The 22,089-nt window shown below is 47.4% G+C and overlaps 1 protein-coding gene across 1 annotated transcript in view; it reads right to left on the bottom strand.

Moving 5' to 3' along the window:
• The window catches only part of ABR (ABR activator of RhoGEF and GTPase), a 184,278-nt gene that overhangs the window by 82,595 nt on the left and 79,594 nt on the right, over positions 1-22,089 (bottom strand). The window contains exon 3 of the mRNA XM_007937423.2: positions 11,429-11,527. Coding sequence (XP_007935614.1) covers positions 11,429-11,527 — 99 coding nt within the window. The remainder of the gene's footprint in view (positions 1-11,428; positions 11,528-22,089) is intronic.

The following is a 22,089-nucleotide window of genomic DNA, read 5'->3' as shown; positions in this document are numbered from 1 at the left end:
AAAAAAAAAAAAAAAAGGTTTCACAAAAAAAGAAAAATTCTTTGATGCTTACCAGGGGTGGGTATGAAAGGGGGTAAAAATCACTAACTAGAGGACAGACACTATTAACTTGGCTTGAAAAAAAAAAAAACAAACCCACTACCACCAAGTCAATTCTGACTCATAGTGATCCCCACTGAGTTTCCAAGGTGGTAAATCTTTATGGAAGTAGATTGCCCTGTCGTCCCTCCATGGAGTGGATGGTAGGTTTGAACTGTCAACCCTCTGGTTAGCAGTCAAAGCCTTAGGCACTGAAACAACAATATAGAATTACACAGAGTGACAAAAGCAATGAAAGAAATGAAGAAGGCAAGAGACCGGATGGTGAAGAACAGCTTCTCCAAAAAGGGGACATTTGCCTGGAAGTGGAAGTATGGGAGGAAGGGAGAAGAGAATGCCATGCACATTTCCTCAATACCTGGCCCTTCCTTCAGTGGCAGTGGCCTTGGAGAGAGAGAGAGGAGTAGAAGAAAGCAAGCCAGTGTGTCTGGAATGTAGTGGGGGGAGGGAGACGTCTAAGGTAAGGCCACTGGTGCGGGCAGGTACTGGATCACACAGAGTCTCTAAGGCCAGGGAAGGAGGGCAGCTTTTGAGCCATGATTGGGAAGGTCCTGGTAGGTTTTAAGCAGGGGAGTGATGGAACCCAATTTTCTTTTCAGATTATGTTTAAGACTCACGATCTCTGCCCTTGAGCACTTTATAATCATTTGGGTAAACTGGAACAACATAAATAAGACACTTAGTGGACAATACCACCAGCTGCTATAGAGTCGATTCTGATTCACGAAGACCTCATGTGTTGCAGAGTGGACAATGCAAGACAGGATATTACCCAACTTGGGCTGTAAATACCAACCAGTGATCTCAAGGTTATGCTGGAGCAGCTGGAGGGCTCCACAGAGGAGGTGACAGGAACAAGGTCTCCAAGGAAGGTGGGAAGATCTGAGCAGGTAAAAGGGTGAGGTCTGGCTAAGCATACCTGGCAGGGGAACAGAAGGAAGTAGGAGCCAGAGGAGAACCCAGATGGGTGCACAGGCTCAGCTTCATTGGCTCCCAACACTCTCGGAAGGATACGGATCTTGGCCTGAGTATCCATATCAGTTTATCCTTTTTATCTCTTTCCAGGACCCAATGGAGGGGCCCGAGTCACCAGAGGGTCCCAGAACCACTAATCCTTATCCCCACAAGGAGGGAACAAAGGAAACTGGGAAGGAACTGTCCAGGGAAGAGAAAGAGGAGGACTCCCCAAAGGCTGCTGGGGAAACCTCAGCTCTCGCCTACACAAACACAGATAACACAACACTGTTTCCTCCTAGACTTCCCACTCTGTCTACAAAAGGGAAGAAATGACGGCTCATCAGTCACGTGGATGGCGCCTGCACTGGGGCAACTGATGGTTCTCAGGACAACCTCAGGGACCTTTGTTCTTAAGCCTGAGTTCACACGGGGCAAAGAGAAATGGCTGGGTGTGTGCCCTATGCCTGCAGGTGACTTTGAAAGCTATTATTTTTATCAGGTGATGGCCCACATATAGGCCGGGGGTGGAAGGGACAGCTGAAAGGCAAAAGTAACCTAATCCGGAGCTTTGATACTGTCATGGCCATTTTGCCAAAGTACCCTCATCCTAAATTACCTCATCCCTCCCCACAGACTCGCTGCCAAGAGCAGGGGTGGGACCTGTGTCTCCATTTTACCTGGAGATAAACAAAGTCTTAGAAAGGATCCCTGAGTGACCTCAGTATCCACACTGGCTTCCAACTTCCCACCAGAGTGCTGACTCTCCCTGGAACTTCGGGCAGCCAGTGGTCTGCTCTGTCCCCCAGCAATTTGCCTGCCTCAAAAAAGAGGGGAAAGAAGTCTGTCCACTTCCTCCACCTCCTGCCTGAGAAGACTGGAGGCTGTTAGGCGTGTTTGCTAATATATCAGCAAACCCACTGAGGAAGGTATCATTAACCTATATTACAAATAAGGATCGTCAGGCGCAGCAGGACTCTAAACCCCAAGCCAACTGCTGGAATGAGAGTTAAACAGAGAACAGCCAGCTGCCATCAGGGGTAGGCAATGGCTCCACGTCCAGGACCTGAGCTAACTCTGTCTCTTCCCTAAACCTGGGAGAGGCAGAATCACATGTATTTCATTGTCTCTCTTCACCTGAACCCACGCTCACAGAGACCTGCTTCATTTGTAATGTGAACCTACCAGTAACCTAGAGGGTTCCAGAAGCTTAGCAATCCTTGGCCTCAGCCAGCAACCCTGGGGGCAGGAACATAGGCTCCAGCATGGCGTCCCTGTCAGTGCCTGTATTTGTACCATCTTAAGTACACACCCCCAGCCGTTTGCATAGCAGGAAGTGTTAAGCTGAGAAGTCAAACAGTTTAGGAACGGAGCTGAAGGAATGGGGGTGGGGTGACAACCTACAAGAAAGAGATCTTCTCCCAAGAAGGAAGCTAGCAGAGAGAGAACAAATTTTCTCCTCTGAGCCAGTCCCTTTGTCAGACCACCCCAAGAGCAGGGGGCTTAGCTCACTGGTAGCTGAGGAGGGAAGGTTCCCGCTCAAGGAGAAAGAGCACTTGATTCCTTATCCCTAGATCATCTGAGTCTGTGGCAATAGGGGACCCTACCCTTTCTTCCTGAGCCTCCAGCTACAGATAAGGCCTCCTAGTTGAGCCTCCTAGCTGAGCCGGCCCCACTCCCCCAGGCCTCTGCTCAAAAAAGAACCAACTAGGGGCCTGGAGGAGCCAGCGTAGGAGGAGAAGGGCCTGCCCAGACCCCTGAGGAGAGTGGGCCAGCCTCAGTCTTCCTTTTGGGGGCATGAACCCTTAGAAAAGCAAGGGAGGGGGGTTGTGTCTGGGCCCTTGAATCTGTTATCTTTGCCCAGAGAAACAGAAACGAAATAGGCCTAATGACAAGCTGGGGCCTAAGGGCACATGCTTCTGCGAAGGACAAGAGCCTCCCCCTCTTTCAGGGAAAAGGTGTGTTGACAGAAACAAATAAGTCCTAACCTGCCTTCTCTCTCAGCACTAGAGGAAATAACAGTAGCTAGCACAGAGGTGGAAGGCAATGGAGAGTCAGTGCTAGAATTCTTCCCTTCCCTGTCAGGGACCTGGGTTTGATTTCCAGCCAATGGCCCTCACACACAGCTAGCAGACTTCTGAGTTGTTATGATGCGCAACAGGTTTTGGCAGAGCTTCCAGAGTAAGATGGGCTAGGAAGGAACGCCTGGAGCTCTTATTTCTGAAAATCGGCCAATGAACATGGTCCACAAGCGATCATTGCGATGGCACAAGAACATACAGCATTGTGTCCCATTGTGCATAAGTCCCATGAGTAGGGAGGGCACTGTGTATGCCAGGCTCTGTTCTAAGAGCTTTCCATATAACAATTCGTCTAACCCTCACAGCCCTATAAACGGAGTACTAACAGTATACCCATTTTATAAACAGAAAAAATAAGGCAGAGTAGTCCGCTTAAGTTATAGACTAGTAAGTAGTTAAGCCAGAATTCAAAGCCAGGAAATTTGGTCCCACATTGTTTAAACTCTTATCAAAAATGCATCCTGTCAAAACTCAAAATCATAAAAAAGACCAGATTTACTAGTCTGCTAGAGATTGGTGAAACCCTTGAGAACACGGCCCTTAGTCACCCTTCAGGCCTAGAACTGAACTCACTTCCATGGTTTCTAAGCCAAATAAGGTGAACAGTTATACCAGGTAGGTACACTCCTTAGAACAATCAATCATGGGAGATCAGAAGGACAGTATTTATTTGCACAGGGAGACAGCTCAGAGGGCAAAAACGCATAGGGAAGAAGGACCACAGGGAGTAAGTGGGAAGAGAGCTGTTACATTATGGAGATTGTAATCAAGGTCATGAAACAAAATGTGCCTGAACCGCTATATGGAAAATGAATTTGCTTTGTAAACTTTTACCCAAATCACAGTTAAAAAAAAAAAAAAAAAAAGCATCCTGTTAATAATGAAAACTGTGACATCTTATTTTGCTACAGCACTTCACAGTTTACAAGGTATATTTCACATATGTCTGACTGGTTGTCAGCTTCTTCTCCTTCCTTGAGCAAACACCTGAGTAAATAAGTAACTGCCATTGTATTAGGTACCAAAAGGATCATCTGATCTTGTTCTCAGCCCCATGAGGAAGAAAGAGGAAAGTAATGGTATTATTCTCATCTTCAGATGAGGAAACTGAGGCCTAACGGAGTTTATGCATAGTTTGCCCTAAGTCAGTGCTTTTCAAACCCACAACACATGCAAGAAATAATGTGGTCTACTACTTAAAACAAGGAGCTCTGGTAGTGTAGTGGATAAGGCATTTGGCTGCTAATCAGAAGGTCAGTGGTTCAAACCCACCAACCACTCTGCAGAAGGAAGATGAGGCAATGTGCTTCCATAAAGATTTACAGCCTTGGAAACCCAGCGGGGGTTGCTATGAGTCAGAATCAACTCAATGGCAATGAGTTTGGTTTTTGGTTTGAGTACTTAAAACACACATATCTAATATAAATGTATATAAATAAACATGTTGCTACACGTCGTTGTTGTCGATGTGCCAGCAAGTTGGTTCCTACGCACAGTGACCCAGTGTACAACAGAACCAAACAGGGCCTGGTCCTGCACCATCCTCACAATCATTACTACGACTGAGCCCATCGTTGCAGCCACTGTGTCAATCCACCTCCCTGAGGGTCCTCCTCTTTCTCACTGATCCTCTACTTTACCAAGCATGATGTCCTTCTCCAAGGAGTGGTCCCCTCCTGACAACACGTCCAAAGTACAGAAGACTAAGTCTCACCATTCTTGCTTCTAAGGAGCATTCTGGCTATACTTCCTCCAAAGACAGATTTAGATTTGTTCATTCTTCTGGCAGTCCATGGTATGTTCAATATTCTTCGCCAACACCAGAATTCAAAGGCAATTATTCTTCAGTTTTCCTTACTCATTGTCCATGCATATGAGGTGACTGAAACTACCATAGTTTGGCTCAGGTGTGCTTTTGTCCTCAAAGTGACATCTTTGCTTTTTTAATACTGAAAGCGGTCTTTTGCAGATCTGCCCAATGCAGTATGTCCTTTGATTTCTTGACTGCTGCTTCCACAGGCATTGATTATGGATTCAAGTAAAACAAAATCCCTGACAACGTCAACCTTTTCTACTTTCATCATCATGTTGTTTACTGGTCCAGTCATGAGGATTTTGTTTGCTTTATGTTGAGATGCAATCCATACTGAAAGCTGTAGTCTTTGCTCTTCATCAGTAAGCTCTTAAGTCATCTTCACTGTCAGCAAACAAGGTTGTGCCATCTGCACATCGCAGGTTGTTAATGGGGTCTTCCTCCAATCCTGATGCTGCGTTCTTCTTCATATAATCCACAGTCTTGGATTATTTGCTCAATATGCAGACTGAATAAGTATGGGGAAAGGATACAACACTGACATACTCCTTTCCTGATTTTAAACCATGCAGTATCCCATTGTTCTGTTTGAACAACTGCCTCTTGGTCTATGTACAGGTTCTGCATGAGCACAATTAAGTATTCTGGAATTCCTATTCTTTGCAATGTTATCCATAATTTGTTACGTTTTACACAGTTAAATGCCTTCATACAGCCAATAAAACACAGGTAAATATCTTTCTGGTATTCTCTGCTTTTAACCAAAAGCTGACATCAGCAATATTATCTCTCGTTAATCACGTCTCTTCTGAATCTGGCTTGAATTTCTGGCAGTTCCCTGTTGATGTACTGCTGCAATCATTTTTCAATTATCTTCAGTAAAATTTTACTTGTGTGTTATATTAATAATATTGTTTGCTAATTTCTGCATTCTGCTGGATCACCTTTCTTTGGGATGCACACAGATATGGACCTCTTCCAGTCAGTTGGCCAGGTAGACATGTGAGCACTCCCAGCGTTGCACCCATTTGTTGAAACATCTCAATGTGTCTTCTGTCAATTCCTGGAGCTTTGTTTCTCACCAGTGCCTTCAGTGCAGCTTGGACTTTTTTCTTCAACACCATTGGTTCTTGATCATATGCTACTTCCTAAAATGGTTGAACGTTGACTAATTATTTTTGGTCCAGTGGCTCTGTGTATTCCTTCCATCTTCTTTTGATGCTTTCTGCATTGTTCAATATTTCAATACAACAACTTGAGACTTGAATTTTTTCTATAGTTCTTTCAGTGGGAGAAATGCCTAGTGTGTTCTTCCATTTTGGTTTTCCAACTACAAGTCTTTGCATATTTCATTATAATACTTTGTCTTCTCAAGCCGTCCTTTTAAATCTTCTGTTCAGCTCTTTTTTCTTTTTCATTCCTTCCATTTGCTTTAGCGACTCTACATTACATCCAAGAGCAAGTTTTGGAGACTCTTCTAACATCCATTTTGGTCTTTTCTTTCTTTCCTGTCTCTTTAACAACTTTTTGCTCTTTTGGTGCATTATGTCCTTGATGTATTACCACAACTCGCCTGGTCTTCAGTCATTGGTGTTCAGTGTGTCAAATCTATTTTTGAGATTGTCTCTAAATTCAAGTGAGATATACTCAAGATCATACTCGGCTCCCGCAGACTTGTTTTAATATTCTTCCACTTCAACTTGAACTTGCATATAAGTGATTGATAGTCAGTCCCTGGCCTTGTTCTGACTGATGACATTGAGTTTTACATGATCTTTTTCCACAAATGTAGTTTGTTTGATTCCTGTGTATCCATCTAGTAAGGTCCATGTGTATACTCACCATTTATGTGGTTGAAAAATTTTTTCTCCAGTGTCATTTCTATCATCAAGGCCATATTTTCCAACAACCAATCCTTCTTTGTTTCCAACTTTCTCATTAAATCATCAGTAATTATCAATGCATCTTAATTTCATGTGTGCTCAATTTCAGACTGCAGAAGTTAGTAAATATCTTTAGTTTCTTCATCTTTGGTATTAGTGGTTGGTGCGTAAACTGGAAAAATAATCCTATTAACTGGTCTTCCTTGTAGGCATATGGATATTATCCTATCACTGACAGTGTTAAACTTCAGGGTAGATCTTGAAATATTCCTTTTGATAATGAATGCCATGCCATTATGTCTCTTTGTCATTCCCAGCACAGTAGACTATAATATGATTGTCTCATTCAACATGGCCAATACCAGTCTACTTCAGTTCACTAACGCCTAGGATATCAATCTTTATGCATTCCATTTCATTTTTGATGACTTCTAATTTTCCTGGATTCCTACTTTGTACATTCCACATTCCAATTATTAATGGATGTTTACTGCTGACTCTTTTCATTTTGAGTGGTGCCATCAGCAAATGAAAGTCCTGAAAGCTTTATTCCATCCACGCCATCATGGTCCACTCTCCTCTGAGGAGGCAGTTGTTCCCAAGTCATACTGAGTGCCCTCCAACCCGAGGAGCTCCTCTTCCAGCACTCTATCGGGCAGTGCTCTGCTGCTGTCCATAAGGGTCTCGCTACCTAGTTTTTTTAGAAGTGGATTGCCGGGTCCTTCTTCCCAGTCTAGGCTAGAAGCTCCACTGAAACCTGTCCACCATGGCTGACCCTGGGAGTATTAGAAACACGGGTGGCATAACTTCCCGCATCACAGCAATGCATGAACCACCACAGTACATCAGACTAACAGACAAATGGTGGTACATTCACATACAACAGCCCAAAGTTTCATGACACGTACTTATCCTTACTATGTGTGAGGTATGCTGATAGTTTCTTTTTCATTTATTTAAAAATGCTGGTCCAAGGTGGGGACCAGGTTTGCTGGTCCAATAGAGCCTGGTGGAACCACCGAGACTATGGACCCTAGCTGTCCTTCAGGTCTGGATTGAACCCACACCTGTGTTTTCCAGCCAAACAATGTACAAGCATGTGAATTAAACATTTACGTCAAGTAGATACACGCTCTGGAGAGAACAATCATGGGAAAAGGAAGGACTGCTTATGCACAGGGAGACAGCTCAGGGGGCAGGAGAGTATGGAGCGATGGTGACTGGGAAGAGGTAACTATGGGGAGGAAGTGGGAGGGGAGCTGTTGCATTGTGGTAATCTGTGGTCAATGACATGAGACAAAGTATATGTGAACTGCTGTATGGAAAGTGAATTCGCTCTGTAAATCTTCACCCAAATCACAATAAATAAATTAAAAAAAAAAACACTGGTCCAACCCACAACACTGATTCACAATCCACCAACGGGTACTGTTTCGATTCTCTAGTGTCACTCAAACAGAAAACACCATAAATACATGGCTTTAACAAACAGGGATTTATTCTCTTACAGCTTAGGAGGCTAGAAGTCCAAGTTCAAAGAGCCAGCTCTAGGGGCTGGGTGAAAGCCCCTCAACCTTGGGCTTCAGCTCTGTCTCTTGTTCCCAGCCCACTGAAGCTAAAGGCTTCTCTTAGGCAGCTGCTGGCTGCTAAGGCTGACAAACCCAAGGTCGACAAATAAAATGGCACAGTCCCAAAATTACCAAACAACATGGCAGGCCACTAGTTCAACTCCAGAGACAGTCCCAAGATTGGCAGGAAACGCGGTAGGCTGCTGAATGAAGACTCAGCTAAATGCAGGGTCCAAACATGACAAAAGGCTCACAGACCTTTCACAAAGCTGCTTCTTATATACTGGAAGCAGACCACATGCCTAAGGCAGTTACTCAACTGCTCATGATAGATTCCATCATGCAGTTGATTACCAGTCTCATCATAGGGAATAACTACATCCAGCGGCCCAGCCACTCAAAACCAGGCCCAGCCAAACTGACACACAACTTAACTACTACAGGTCCTGACACACAGTTTGGAAAACGTGCAATGAACCTACCATGATGGCAGAGTTAAGTCTCACCTCAGTTCTGGTCTCAGATCAGAGTCCCTGTCTACCTGCAACACCGTCCCTCACTTGGAAAACATAACTGCACCCGATAAACTCCTGTGACAATCTAACACAATCTGAGCCCTGTCTATACACATCTTTTGATACAGTTACTCTTTGGGTAATAATTGCCAAGCTCCCCTGGGACACTGAGTGGCTCTACCTCCCATCACAGCAAGGACATAAATGTGTATCTTAACCCAAAATTCTTGTGTAAGAATGAGTTTCTACGGATCTATATCTAGATTTCCTATCTCTCCTCTGGTATCACCTTATATCTCAGACTGCAAAACACCCAAAGGGAAAGAAATTTTACGTCTCGATCACTCTGCATAATATCCAGACGCATCTAATAAGCACTTGCTTCAAAAGGAAAAACAGCTCACATTTGTGAAGTGCTTTTACCTTCAAAAATGTTTTAATATTCACCTCTCAATCTGACTCTCACAACAACCCTGAAAAACATATGGAACAGGTTATCTTCACCCCATCCCATGGATGAGGAAACTGAGTAACTCTTACAGAGGGCTGAGGTTTATCTAATGGATCAGAGCTATAGTGCTTATCAAAATGACACAGACAGCCCTCCACCTCACATTTCCTGACACAGAGCCTCAGGGTGGTGCTATTGGTTCACTCTCCCAGAAAGGAGTAAGGACTTGGACCAGAGCACAGAATGAAAAAGGAGGCTAGGGCCCATTTGGACTTAGAGTACCATGTCGTTGTTGTTATGTGCCGTCGAGTCAGCCCCAACTCATAGCGACCCCTTCTTGGGTTTCCGAGGCGGTATCACTATGGAAGTAGATTGCCCAACCTTCCTTCCGAGGAGTGGCTGGTGGGTTTGAACCGCCAGCCTTCTGGTTAGCAGTCAAGTGCCTTAGCCACTATGCTACCAGAGCTCCTTAGAGTACCACGGTGGATTAGTAATGTTTTCACCATGGCTATAGGCAGTAGGAGTGGGAGTGCATCTTGTGTTTGCCATTCCTACGCTGGTTGTGCTTCTCCTCCTGCCTCTCCCAGAGCAGGGTAATGAGAGGAACAAACCGCTTCTGACAATGACCTCAACTGCCTGAGGCCAAGCTGTAAGAAGAGCAGCACCACAGACTCTGTCCACAGGGAAGGACTGGTCCCCTTCCTCTTCAACTCCAAAATCAGTTTTAGAGCCATAACCAAACACCTTGAGGAAATGAGTCACTGGGTCTACAGGCTCAGGACCATAATCTCAGGGGACACCAAGGTCAACTGTCACAACTTACTCCACAAAAACAATGTTCTACATCCTACTTTGATGAGAAGTGACTGGGATCGTAAAAGATTGTGAGCATCCATCTAAGGTGTAACTATTGGTCTCTCCCTGTGCAGGACGAAAGGAGAGTTAAGAAAATCAAAGTTGCAAGGAAATAATTGGTCCAAAGGATTAATGGATCATGTGAATCACAGACTACATGACCCTGAAACCAGAAGAACTAAATGGTGTTTCCACTGTTGACTGCTTTGCAAAGGATCACAGTAGAAGGTTCTGGACAGACTGAAAGAAAAATGTGGGGCCAAACTCAAAATAATAAGAAAAAGACCAGGCTTGGGAGCTCTGGTGGCATAGTGCCTAAGGCTAAGACTGCTAACCAGAAGGCTGGTGGTTCAAACCCACCAGCCACTCCCCCGAAGAAAGACTGGGCGATCTACTTCTGTAGAGACATTGCCTCAGAAACCCAAGGAGGGTTTCTCTATGAGTTGGATCTGACTCAACGGCAGTTAGTTTGGTTGGTTTAGTTACTGGTCTGATAGAGACTGGTGGAACCCCTGAGACTATGGTCCTCAGATACGCTTCAGGCCTAGAAATGAACTCATCCCCATGGCTCAACTTTCAGCCAAATGAGTGAACAATAATACCAGGGAAGTATGTATGAGATCAAAAGGGCAGCATTCGCCCAGGGATAAAGCTCAGAAGGGAGGAAGGGATAGGGAAGAACAATGATAAACATGGGGAGGAAGTGGGAAAATACTGTTACATTGTGGGGATTGCAATCAGTGTCACAAAATAAAATGTGTGTGAACTGTTGAATGGGAAACCAATTTGCTCTGAACACTTTCACCCAAATCACAATAAAAAGTTAATAAAAAAATTAAAATATCACACATTTAAAGGCATTCAAAGGACCACGGTGGTGCAATAGTTAAACACTTGGCTGCTAACCAAAAGGCCAAGTGTTCAAGCCGCCCAGCCCAGCAGCTCCACAGGAGAAGAAACCTGGTAATCGCCTCCAGTAAAGGTTCCAGCCTAGGAAACCCTATGGGGCAGCTCTGCTCTGTCCTACGGTCACTACGAGTCAGCACACAACAACAACAACACGTGGCATTAATGTAATACACAGAAGTTTCCTTTTACTGATTATTTGGACATTTAAAATAACATAAGCAGAAAAACAAACAAAAAACCAAACTCAGTTTTAGAGCGCAACTTTGTCCAACAGAGGCCCCAGAGCAGACAGCTACTCACCAGTAACAGGGCTTCAAGCTGGTTAATGTAGATTTCTTCGCTGGCCAGGAATCCAGAGAGAACCAGCTTCCGCATCTCCAGGCCCTTCCCTGCTTCCACCTGCAGCCAAGCAAACCAAAAGCCAACCACTCATGAGAAAGGAGGCCAAAGTTCTGAGTGGCCTGTTCTCTTGTTTTTCCTCTCTTCTTTTAACTAACACTTCCATAGGAGAGAAAAGCCAGATAGACTCATTATAAAGTATTTGGAAGATAGAAATACAGAAGGAAAAATCCACTCACATTCTCACTATTAACATCTTGATTGTTGCTTTCCCATCTTTTTATCATTTGCTTATTTGATATCCATCCATCCATCCGTCCATCAATTTACCCAACCTCATAACAGACGGCAGGATAACATGGGAACTGCCCTCATGTCTGGCAGTTTAATGGGGGTACCATTCAGTAAAATCAATGGGTGGTGCAAACACTTAAGGTGCTCAGCTGCTAACCAGAACTTTGGAGATTCAAGTCTACCCAGAGGTGTCTGGAGGAAAAAAAAAACAACAGCCACTGAAAACCCTACAGAGCACAGATCTACTCTGATACACATGGGGTCACATGAGTTGAGTATGGAGTGTACTCTATGGCAACTAGCTAAAGTTACAGACAGGGAAATCAAAATCATGGCAGAGGTACAGCTGTCACAAGGAAGGACACAGCAGGGACCAGAATCTAAGCCTAGAAAAAGACGAGACTCTGAAGGAGATGATGGACAAGCTGAGAGAAGCAGAGGTGGACGGAAGGAGGATGGAAGTGGGTCTGGGACCTCCAGCCGTGTGGTCTTCCAGCTGCACTTCTGATTATATCGTCCTGCCCCTAGGGGCTCACTCCCACAGGACATAGTGCTGCGTGGCACCCCAGTGTTTCCTGACTACGTCGCTATGTGACACACAGATGCAAAGAAGCCTTCTCCTCCCTCCAGAATTGCTGCTCCTCCAGGGTAGAGAGCACACCTTAAATGCCCTTCAGTCCACACAGTACCCGGCACATAGAAAGTACTCAAAAAGCGGTTTAAGGAGAGAAAAAAAAAAAAAACAAAACACAATTGTCCCTGTCATCTAGGACCCCCAGGAATCATCCGGGCCCCTCTTCATCTCTCTCCCCTCCCTCTCCCATGTTTAGCCTCAAGTCCTTGGAAGCTTCCTTATTAATCTCATATGCAACTCTTCTCTTCTGTCTCACCCTCCCCTCTGCTGTAGTGCACTGCACCCCACTTTGCTGCCCAGTTCCCCTAACTGACCTAACTCTCCTGAACCCACTTCCTGTCCACACACCAGAGCCAGATCGATCCGAGAATGCCGCCTTATGCCTGACATTTGTCACAGACCTGTATCAATACTGCAAAAGGTGATTATCTGGGGATTCAATTAGGTTATTTGTTTCTTTCTTCATTCGTTCAACAAGTATTTACTGAATGCCTACCAGACCCTGTAGATACAATGAGATACAATCAGACTCCTGCTCTCATCTGTCTTAGACTCTAATGGGAGAGAAAAGTATTAAAAAAGGAAGTAAGTAAACATAAGATTAAAAACTGACAGGTTTATTGTTGTTAGCTGCCCTCAGGTTGGTCCCTGACTCATGGTGGTCCCACGTACAATGGAACGAAACGTTGCCTGGTCCTGCACATCCCATGACTGACTGCTGATCGGACCACTGTGGGTTTTCATTGGCTGGTTTTGGGGAGCAGACCATTAGGACCTTCTTAGTCTGGAAGCTCTGCTGGAACCTGCTCAGTATCACAGCAACACACAGGCCTCCAATGACAGACAGACAGGTGGTGGCTGTGCAGGTGGTGCATTGGCTGGGAATGGAACCCAGGTCACCACATGGAAGGTGAGAATTCTACCACTGAATTGTGGGTCCAGCATATCCTTAAGGTAAGTGAAGCACCATTAGCAGCCCCTAGGGCCTGTTCCTTCCAATCTCCCCTACAGCCATCTAGACTCTGAGTATTCCAGCCTCTGAACCTCTGTTCTTACCTATTTCTACTGCCTAAAATGCCCGCACTCACCCTGGCTCTTCTTGTCCAAATCTTACCTCTACTAGAAGGTACAGCTGAAGTTGTGCCTCCTCATCAAGCCTCCCTGGACCACCCTGGCCTGCAGCCTCGGCTCTCCCCTCAGAGTGTGTAATACTGACCCTGAGCACCTTGGGGTACTGCCTATATTGTCACTCACGATATCAATGAGCCTCTGAAGCAGCTGTATCCCATCCCAGAAGCCCAGCACCATACAATACACACAGAGGCACCCAACATTTATTAAGCCTTATATGTCCTTTCGAGGAGCTCTGGCAGAGCAGTGCCTACGGCGTTTGACTGCTAACCAGAAGGTTGGCAGTTCTAATCCACAAGCAACTCTGCAGAAGGAAGACAGGGCAATGTACTTCTGTAGAGACTGACTGCCTTGGAAACCTAATGGAGGTCACCATGAGTTGGAACAGACTCTATGGCAGTAGTTTGGTTTTTGGTTTGGTTATTCGTCCTTTCGAAGTCCCAACGTGGTGCAAACAGTTTGCACTGAACTACTAAGCTAAAGGTTGGTGGTTCAAATCCACCCAATGGTACCATGAAAGACATGGCCTGATGATTTGCTTCCATTCAAATTACCATCAAGAAAGCCCTTAGGAGCAGTTCTACTCTGTAACACACAGGGTTGCTGTTCTGGTTACCTGGTGCCACTCTGACAGGAATATATACCACAAATGGGATGGCCTTAACAAACAGGAGTTTATTCTCTCACAGTTTGGAGGCTTTAAGTCCAAGTTCAAAGTGCCAGGCTCTAGGGGCTGTGTGAAAGCCCCTCGACCTTGGGCTTCAGCTCTGCCTCTTACTCCCAGCCCACTAGAGCTAGAGGCACGTCTACACACTGGCTGCTGAGGCTAACAAGCCAACAAATAAAATGACACAGTCCCAATGTTACCAAACCACACGGCAGGCCATTAATTCAAGTCCACTGTAAGTCCCAAGGTCGGCAGAGCATGGCAGTCTGCTGAACAATGACACGGCTACATGCAGGGTCCAAGAGTGCCACAAGCTAGAGACTATCCCCACAGCTTCTCCTTTTATACAGGAAGCAGACCATATCCCAAAGGCAGCTACCCAGCTGCTTGTGGTAGATCCCACCATGGAGTTCATCGCCAATCCCATCATGGAGATTAACTACCACCAGCTGCCCAGCCACTCAACCAGGCCTAGCCAAGGTGACACACAAACATAACCATCACAGTTGCTATGTATCAGAATTGACTGACAGCAATTAACATCAACAACAAAAGCTATTTTACTCCCTCACTTAGCCCTCAAACACCCCATTGAGGTGGGTACTGTATTAATCCAATATATAAATGCAAAAAGGGATGCGAATAGCCCAGGGTCACACAGCCAGGAAGTGGCAGTGCTGGGATTCTATCCCAGGTGCCCTAACACCAAATACCATGTTCTTCCACTGCACCGATGATTTCCCCACTCTCATGCTCCTTTCCAAGGATCGGATGTTTATCTGGAATCTCAAATAGATCCCTTTCTGGGCATCGAGTGGGCATCCTTCACACAGGCTGGGACAGTGTCTGATGAAGTCATCAGAAATCATGTAAGTGCTAAGAACAGCTGCTGTCCCCAGCTGGACCACCTGCCCCAGCACACTGTCCTAGGCTTTCCCACTCTTTCCCCAGGCCAGGGGTTTAATCCTTTGCCTCCCATCAGCAACTCAGTTAGTGATCTGTACTGAATCAGTACAGTGTGGCAGACAGAATGACGGTCCCCCCAAGATGTCCACATCCTACTCCCCAAAACCTGTGACTATGTGACCTTATATGGCAAAGAGACTTTGCAGACGTGATTAAGAGTTCTGAGACGAGGAGAGGATCCTGAATTTCCAGGTGGCCCCTATATAGTCACAAGGGCCCTTATAAGAGGGAGGCAGGAGGGTCAGAGGGGATATGATGACAGAAGCAGAGACAGAGAGATTTGAAGATGTGATGCTGCTAGTTTTAAAGATGAAGGATGGGGTCACAAACCAAGGAATGCAAGTGACCTCTAAAAGTTGTCTAAAAGGCTAAAAGGCTTCTCCCTTAGAAACTCCAGAAGAGTTGCCGACCCGTTTTAGTTCTGCCGACCCGTTTTAGACTTCTGACCTTCACAACTATGTTGTTGTGTACTGTCAAGTTGATTCCGACTCACAGAAATTCTACAGGACAGAGTAGAACTGCCCCATAGGAGTTTCTAGGCTGTAATCTTCTCAGGAACAGATGGTCAGGGCTTCTCTCCCACAGAGCAGCTAGTAGGTTCAAACCTCTGACCTTCTGGTTGCAGTTGAGCGCTAACAATTGCACCACTAGGGCTCCTTTTCCAGAACAATAAGAAAACATATCTGTATTGTTTTAAGTCACTAAATTTGTGGTAATTTGTTTCAGCAGCAGTAGGAAACCAATATAAACCCCAAGCTTTGGGGAAAGGCAATAGTTATTTACTGGTGGCTTCATGTGTACCAGGCATGTGCTAACAGCTTCACATAAATGAACTCACTTGAACTTCACAATCTGGTAGGTGTTATTATTATCCCATTTATAGTTAACAGAGACTGGAAACTACCATCTGCCTCGAGCTGTCCACATTACAAGGCAGGCAGCACAGCCTCTGCGGAATAAGATCAGAGACTGGAGCAGGGCCCCAGCCCCAGATCCTCAAGGGCAGGCCTGAGGCGGCCCCCTGCCTATCACATAAACCCTGCTGCTTCCCAAGTCTGCCAAATAGCATTCCTCTCCTGTGCCCCATTTTCCAACCTGGCAACCAAGGACTTGCTCTGGCAAATGGTCCCCCCAAGATGTCCACATCCTAATCCCCAAAACCTGTGACTATGTGACCTTATATGGCAAAGAGACTATGCAGATGTGATTAAGGGTTCTGATGTGATTAAGGCCTGGAAAACACACTCTCTACAGGCATCGCCTGGGGCAGACTATGAGCTTAACTTGGTAGGATGTGTAAAGCTGGTTGGACTAGGATCAGGGTACGGAGTCTATGATTTGCGGCCCCAGACCCAGACAAGCCTTCATCCACCCTGGCATGAGCACAGGCACCTCAGCCCCTGGAAGGGTCCATTTCAGCAAGACACTCCCCTCAAGAGACTCCCATCTCATAGTCCAATCCTTAAAGACTGTTTCTGAGAAAAAAGACAGCTCAGGAAACTCCACCCCCAAAAGGCACTAAATAGTCACTCCCTCCCAAGAGTCCCCACTCTGGGCCATATCACTCCCAAGCTTGGGCTGGGATGGGGGTGGAGGTGATGGAGAGCTTAGGGATGTGAAAATAAATTCTGCACATTTTACTACTGCTCAAAAAAAAAAAAAATCCGAACAGTTGCCATCAAGTCAATTCTGACTCATGGTGATCCCATATGTTTCAGAATCAAACTGTGTTCCACACGGATTTCAAGACCCTTTGGGAGCAGACCACCAGGCTTTCTTCTGAGGCATTTCTGGGTGGGTTTGAACTGCCAACCTTTTGGTTAGTAGCCAAGCATTTAACTATTTCTGCCCCCCAGGGCCTCCTGGACTGTTGCTCAGTTACTACCAGAAACGTCTTCCGTCTTTGCTTTCCTCAGGCCCCATGTATTCCTGGTTTAGAGTTATCTGGAAATTCACAATTATTTCTTCAACCCCTGTAGAACTATTCTTGTCCTTTAAAACACCAAAGCTCAACATTCCCCACTCCATGCCAGGTACTGGAATTCAAGGGGAGGGACACAGTCTCTGTCCCCAAAGAGCTCTCCAGAGGTGTCCACATGGCCAGAAACCCTCGGACAAGCTGCCTAGTTCTCTAAAGAGCGCAGAGCCTCCCCCAGCCCACGTCCATGCTGCGTGTCAGTGCCCTAACACAGGGAAGCTGCCTTCTCAGTCACACTGTGCCCACTTCTGCCGAGCAGAAGCTTGTGAAACACAGCCATGAGGGGCTTGTCTGTTCCCAGCATTTTACACAACCTGCTAGGCTGCAAGTTCGTCAGTTTGAGGCCCTAACTCCAGTATGTCAGGTCACTACGGCAGGACAGTAACTACAGGTAAAGCTTGGCCAGCTCTGGCTTGGAGTTCTACAGAGTGTAGAGCTAAATAAAGCCTTCAGAGGCTTGGTTCTAGGCCAAGCCAAGACAATCTCTTTAGGAGCCTTGATCTCCTTCAGTACATCAGTGTGGACCAGACAGGCAGGGCTGGCGCTCTGCAGCCAGCAGGATTCAGTCCACAGGCTACCCCAGTTTGCAAGGAGCACCCAGATCTGGCAGACTGGATGCCACTGGGTCGTGGGGGCTGCATTCGAGCCAAGCCCCTGCTTCAGCATGGCTGGCCCCTCTCTGAGGTGAGACAGTGGAGGGACATGCCAGCCCTTCTTTCCTCGCCCTAGTACTTCGCAGCTCCCAAAGCACTGGGGGTAAGAGGAGGAGAGTGGGTTCTTCAGCTACTTCCTCCACAGAATTTATAGCAGGCAGGACCAGGGGAGATGCTGAGGAACACAGACCAAATTCAAGCTGCCCTACTCTCCCAAAGAGTGGGTTCTCATATTCTGGGGCTCTCTGCTGTCTGGAGCTCCGAGCAGGCCCCATGGGGGCAGGGCAGTAATTCCCCAACTTGAGTCACTCTATTCCACTTTCACAGTTTTTGCCGTTCTCATGTATCACCTGCATTCTTATTTATGTAATATTTTTCTTTATAACAACCAATTTTTTTAAAAGCACAACCTGATCCCAAGCATTATATGTGAAATTCTAGGAAAGTGATGCAAGTCATATTTTTTTCTAAATATACATTAAAATATATACCTAGCAACTAAAATACAAAATAAACATCCAGGTGCCACCTAAAATCATCTTTCTTCCTAATCACCACATATGCGGCCTACCCGTTGGGAAACACCCAAGTTTGGACGTAGGTATGGCCATCCGTGCCTAAAAGAGACCTACCCAGGCAGCTAAAACAGAAAATACAGGCATCACAGACAATCCATTAACAACTGGCACAGAATAGTACATGAAGGGTTAATTCACACAAGGGCTTTTTATTCCTGACAAATGAGTTCCTTTAAATAGCAGCTTCTACAAGGCCCCTCTCAGCCCTCAGTACCTTTTAATAGAATTGCATGAAAGATGTTTGGGAAGTAGGTTTGGGAAGTAGAACACCTTACAGATGGGAGGTGATGGGCTTATCAGTATCTCACTATTATTACTTTAGATCATTAACTCCTCAAAGGGAAGCTTGGGTTGAGAGAAGCCACAACCTCCAGCTATCGCTCTGGAGAAAAACTCTGCCAACTTTGCAGCTGGCCTGTAAGAAGATGAAGCATCGCCACACTTACACTGTAAGAGGATTGATGGATGGGACTAGCATTTGGGCACACACTCGGGAGCACACTGCTGTTTAAGGTGAGTACCCTTGAAGTAAAGTAATAGCAAAGAGAGAACTGCCTTGGACTCTTACCAGCTGCAGCGAAGAGCTTACAATGCAAGAGTGTGCCAGGACCATCCACAGCCTAGGAAAGGCATGCTCTCTCCATCCAAAAATGCCCCTTGACCACACATGTACACGCAGACATACACAACCAGTCCAGCCCTGACTCAGCTACAAGTGGGCTTACCTCCTCTGAATTTGGTAACATCTGATTAGAACGCTTCTCATGGCCTTGACCGCTTTCTCATTATAATCCTATTCTCAGTGCATTTGATCTATGAACTGTCTGTGAGAAAGGACCATGTTCATTCAACTTTGGCACTTGACAAGCAACCTGACAGTGTTTGTTGCCACCTTGCTTATCTTCTCCTTCTCTGGACGGGCTAGCCTGGCAGAGGAGGAGGGCATTCTGAAAGAGTTCAGGATGAGGCAGGGAGCCAGGAATCTTCCAACACTCAAGAAGATCCTCCATCCTCATGCTGGAGACAAGCCCAAGAACACAGTGGCAACAAGGCAGATGGGAAGACTATCCCAGGTACTCATAGAGACCTGGGGGAGAGGGGGAGCTTGATGTGTGATATGTGTCCAGGTCTCTTTAGCATCCATGTACTGCCTCCTTAGACACCTCTGAGATGGAGCAATGCCAAGGACCTGGCATACCCTTCATGGGCCCCATCAAGCCCCACTCATTGCACAAATTCTCACTGGGCACCAGCCACACACCAAATACCATGCAGGGTTCAGCAATGAATACAACATGGTCCTTGCCCTCAAGAGACTAGGATGTAACTCAGAGAGCAGATGGGTATACACTTATCTAGAATCCCAAACAGAATGAAATACAGGCTGAGCTGTAGGCTAGAATGCAAGGTGGGGGTGGGGGTGGGGGGTCCAGGCCCAGGAAGAAGCGTATGAGTGGGGGCTGCGGACAAGCAGTGCCTTGCCTCTGTCTGTGCTCCCAGATAGCTCTCCTGGTTCATAATGAGACTTTTTCCCCATCCCATCTCTGGTGAGGAGGCTTATTAGACCCTAAGCACCAAGGCCTCATGGGTCCAATGAGAGATGTGACTTACCCCCTTAGTGCTCCAAGCCAGTGCCAAGTGAGAGAACAAGGGGTGGGGTGCCAGCCACCATCAGCCTTCCATCCCAGCTCCTCTGCTTGCCACCCAAGCCTGCAGCCACTGCTCCACCCAGACTCTGCACATCAGCCTTCTACCACATGGGCCTGTAGTCTATTTTTACCTCCATTAGCTCCTCCTCAGAGCCACACTGTGGTGTGGGCAGGGCAGGACTATGATTCCCATCTTGCATGAGGGACAACAGGCCCAGAGGGGTTCGATGACAGCCTCCTGCCCCAGCAATGCTCTGTGCACCACACCCTCCAGGGTGCAGGCTGCCTGCAGCCAGGCCCACAGGCCCCCATGTGGGCACTCTCTGCTTGGCAACCTGACTTTGTAGTCTGCCAGCTCCCTGCCAGACATCCTCACTGGCCCTACCTTCCAGCCACAGAACAGAGTGGAGCTGAGCAAAAGGCTGAAGCTAGAGCTCTTAGAGGTGGGCCGAGGTGAGAGAAAGGAAGAACCACTGCAGCCATGCCCGGCTCAGGCAGAGCTGATAAAGTATACACTATGGGGGGCTCAGGTGGTTTACTATGCACTGTTAGCCTATAGTTGGTGATTGGGACCCACCCAGTGCTGCAGAAGAAAGGCCTGGCAATCTGCTTCCATAAAGATTACAACCAAGAAAATCCTATGGGACAGTTCTGCTCTGTAGAGCATGGGGTCACCATGAGTTGGAACTGACTCAGTGGCAACAGGTTTCACATACTATAAACTGGGAGGCCTGCCCCTGGAGAGGGCGCAGACAGAAGGGAAGGGGGTTGATCCAATGCTCTCCTCCTGCACTAGCTTGCACACAACTCTCTGGCAGGGCAGGGGCACTGCTGCTGAGGATGCCAGCACCACTTGAGAGGGTGGGCTGGGGTCCAACAGATGTGCCCTGGCTCTGCCTCCCTTGGGAAAAGCACCTACCCACCTGAGTCCTGCCACAAAGCCAGCTGCTACCACCCGCTTTTCAGCTGATCCAATTCTTTTCCTTCAAGGCAGCCCAGTGACCTCTGGCACTTGACCTCTCCAAAGGCTTCCCCGTCCTAGCCCAGAAGCATCTAGTCCTTAGTCTTCTGGCTAAGAAGAGGGTGGCTTGGCCGGAACTTCATGAATGCGCTTATCCTACGGTTGCCATGGAAACAATGAATTACTGCCTCTCCTCTCAAGTCAGCTAGTTCCTCTGGGGGCAGCAGGCTTACACCACTGATGTGCCCACCAGGTGACTCATGTCACTGCCAGAGAAACCCCCCAGTACAGCTGGCTTGGGGGAAGCCAGCAGCCACTCCCCTGGAGGACAACTGGTTGGGTGAGAGGCAGGCACTGCAGCTCTCCCCCAGAACAGCTGCAGGGGGAGCACAGCCCCGCCATCCCCTGGCAGGCAGGCAGGCTCGGCCCCTCTCAGACTGAGTGAGGTGCTTCTATCCAGCCACGAGGTTTGTGCACAAATCAGCCATTTCTGCCCGCACACACGGCTTTGGCAGTCGAGAGCTGCCAGCCCTGCCCCCTCCCCACAAGCATCCCAGGGCGTGTCACGTTCCCACCTTCACAGCCACCAAGAAGGGGGACCCTGAGCCCGGGCTGGTCGGTGTTCCCAGCTCACACTCCTCCAGGAGAAACACATCTTCATCCTCCAGAACCTTGTCCAACAAGCCTATTGCCTCCTCTTCCTCTTCCATGGCAGGCGGAGCGGGCGGAGGGCAAACAGGAAGCAGGGTCCACGCAGCAGCAGTAGCGGCGGCGGCGGCAGCAGCAGAGCCAGCCGTCCGGGAGGGAGGGGAAGGGCGTGCAGGGCAGGCCTAAACCAGCATGCTGGCCTCCCCGGAGTCGGTCCTGGCACCTGGCCACAGGCTCCTGATGAAAGGCTGCATTATGAACCTTTTCCTGCTGCCGCTCTCCGGCCCTCCGGTGAGCCCGGGCTGCGGGCCCGCCTCCCGCACGTCCCCGCCCTGCGAAAGGGGAAGCGAGTCCTTCAGGGCCGCCTCGCCGCGGGGCGCTCCGGTGCCGCCGCCGCTGCTGCTGCCGCCGCGGAAATTTCAGGACTGACACTGGAGAGAAAGTGGTGCCCGGTGGAGGAAAA

Source organism: Orycteropus afer, unplaced genomic scaffold (assembly GCF_000298275.1).
Source record: "Orycteropus afer afer isolate SDZICR_OR568_19922 unplaced genomic scaffold, OryAfe1.0 scaffold00042, whole genome shotgun sequence".
Lineage (NCBI taxonomy): Eukaryota > Metazoa > Chordata > Mammalia > Tubulidentata > Orycteropodidae > Orycteropus > Orycteropus afer.
The sequence above is the reverse complement of the archived record's forward strand: the minus strand, read 5'-3'. Positions and strand labels throughout refer to the sequence as shown.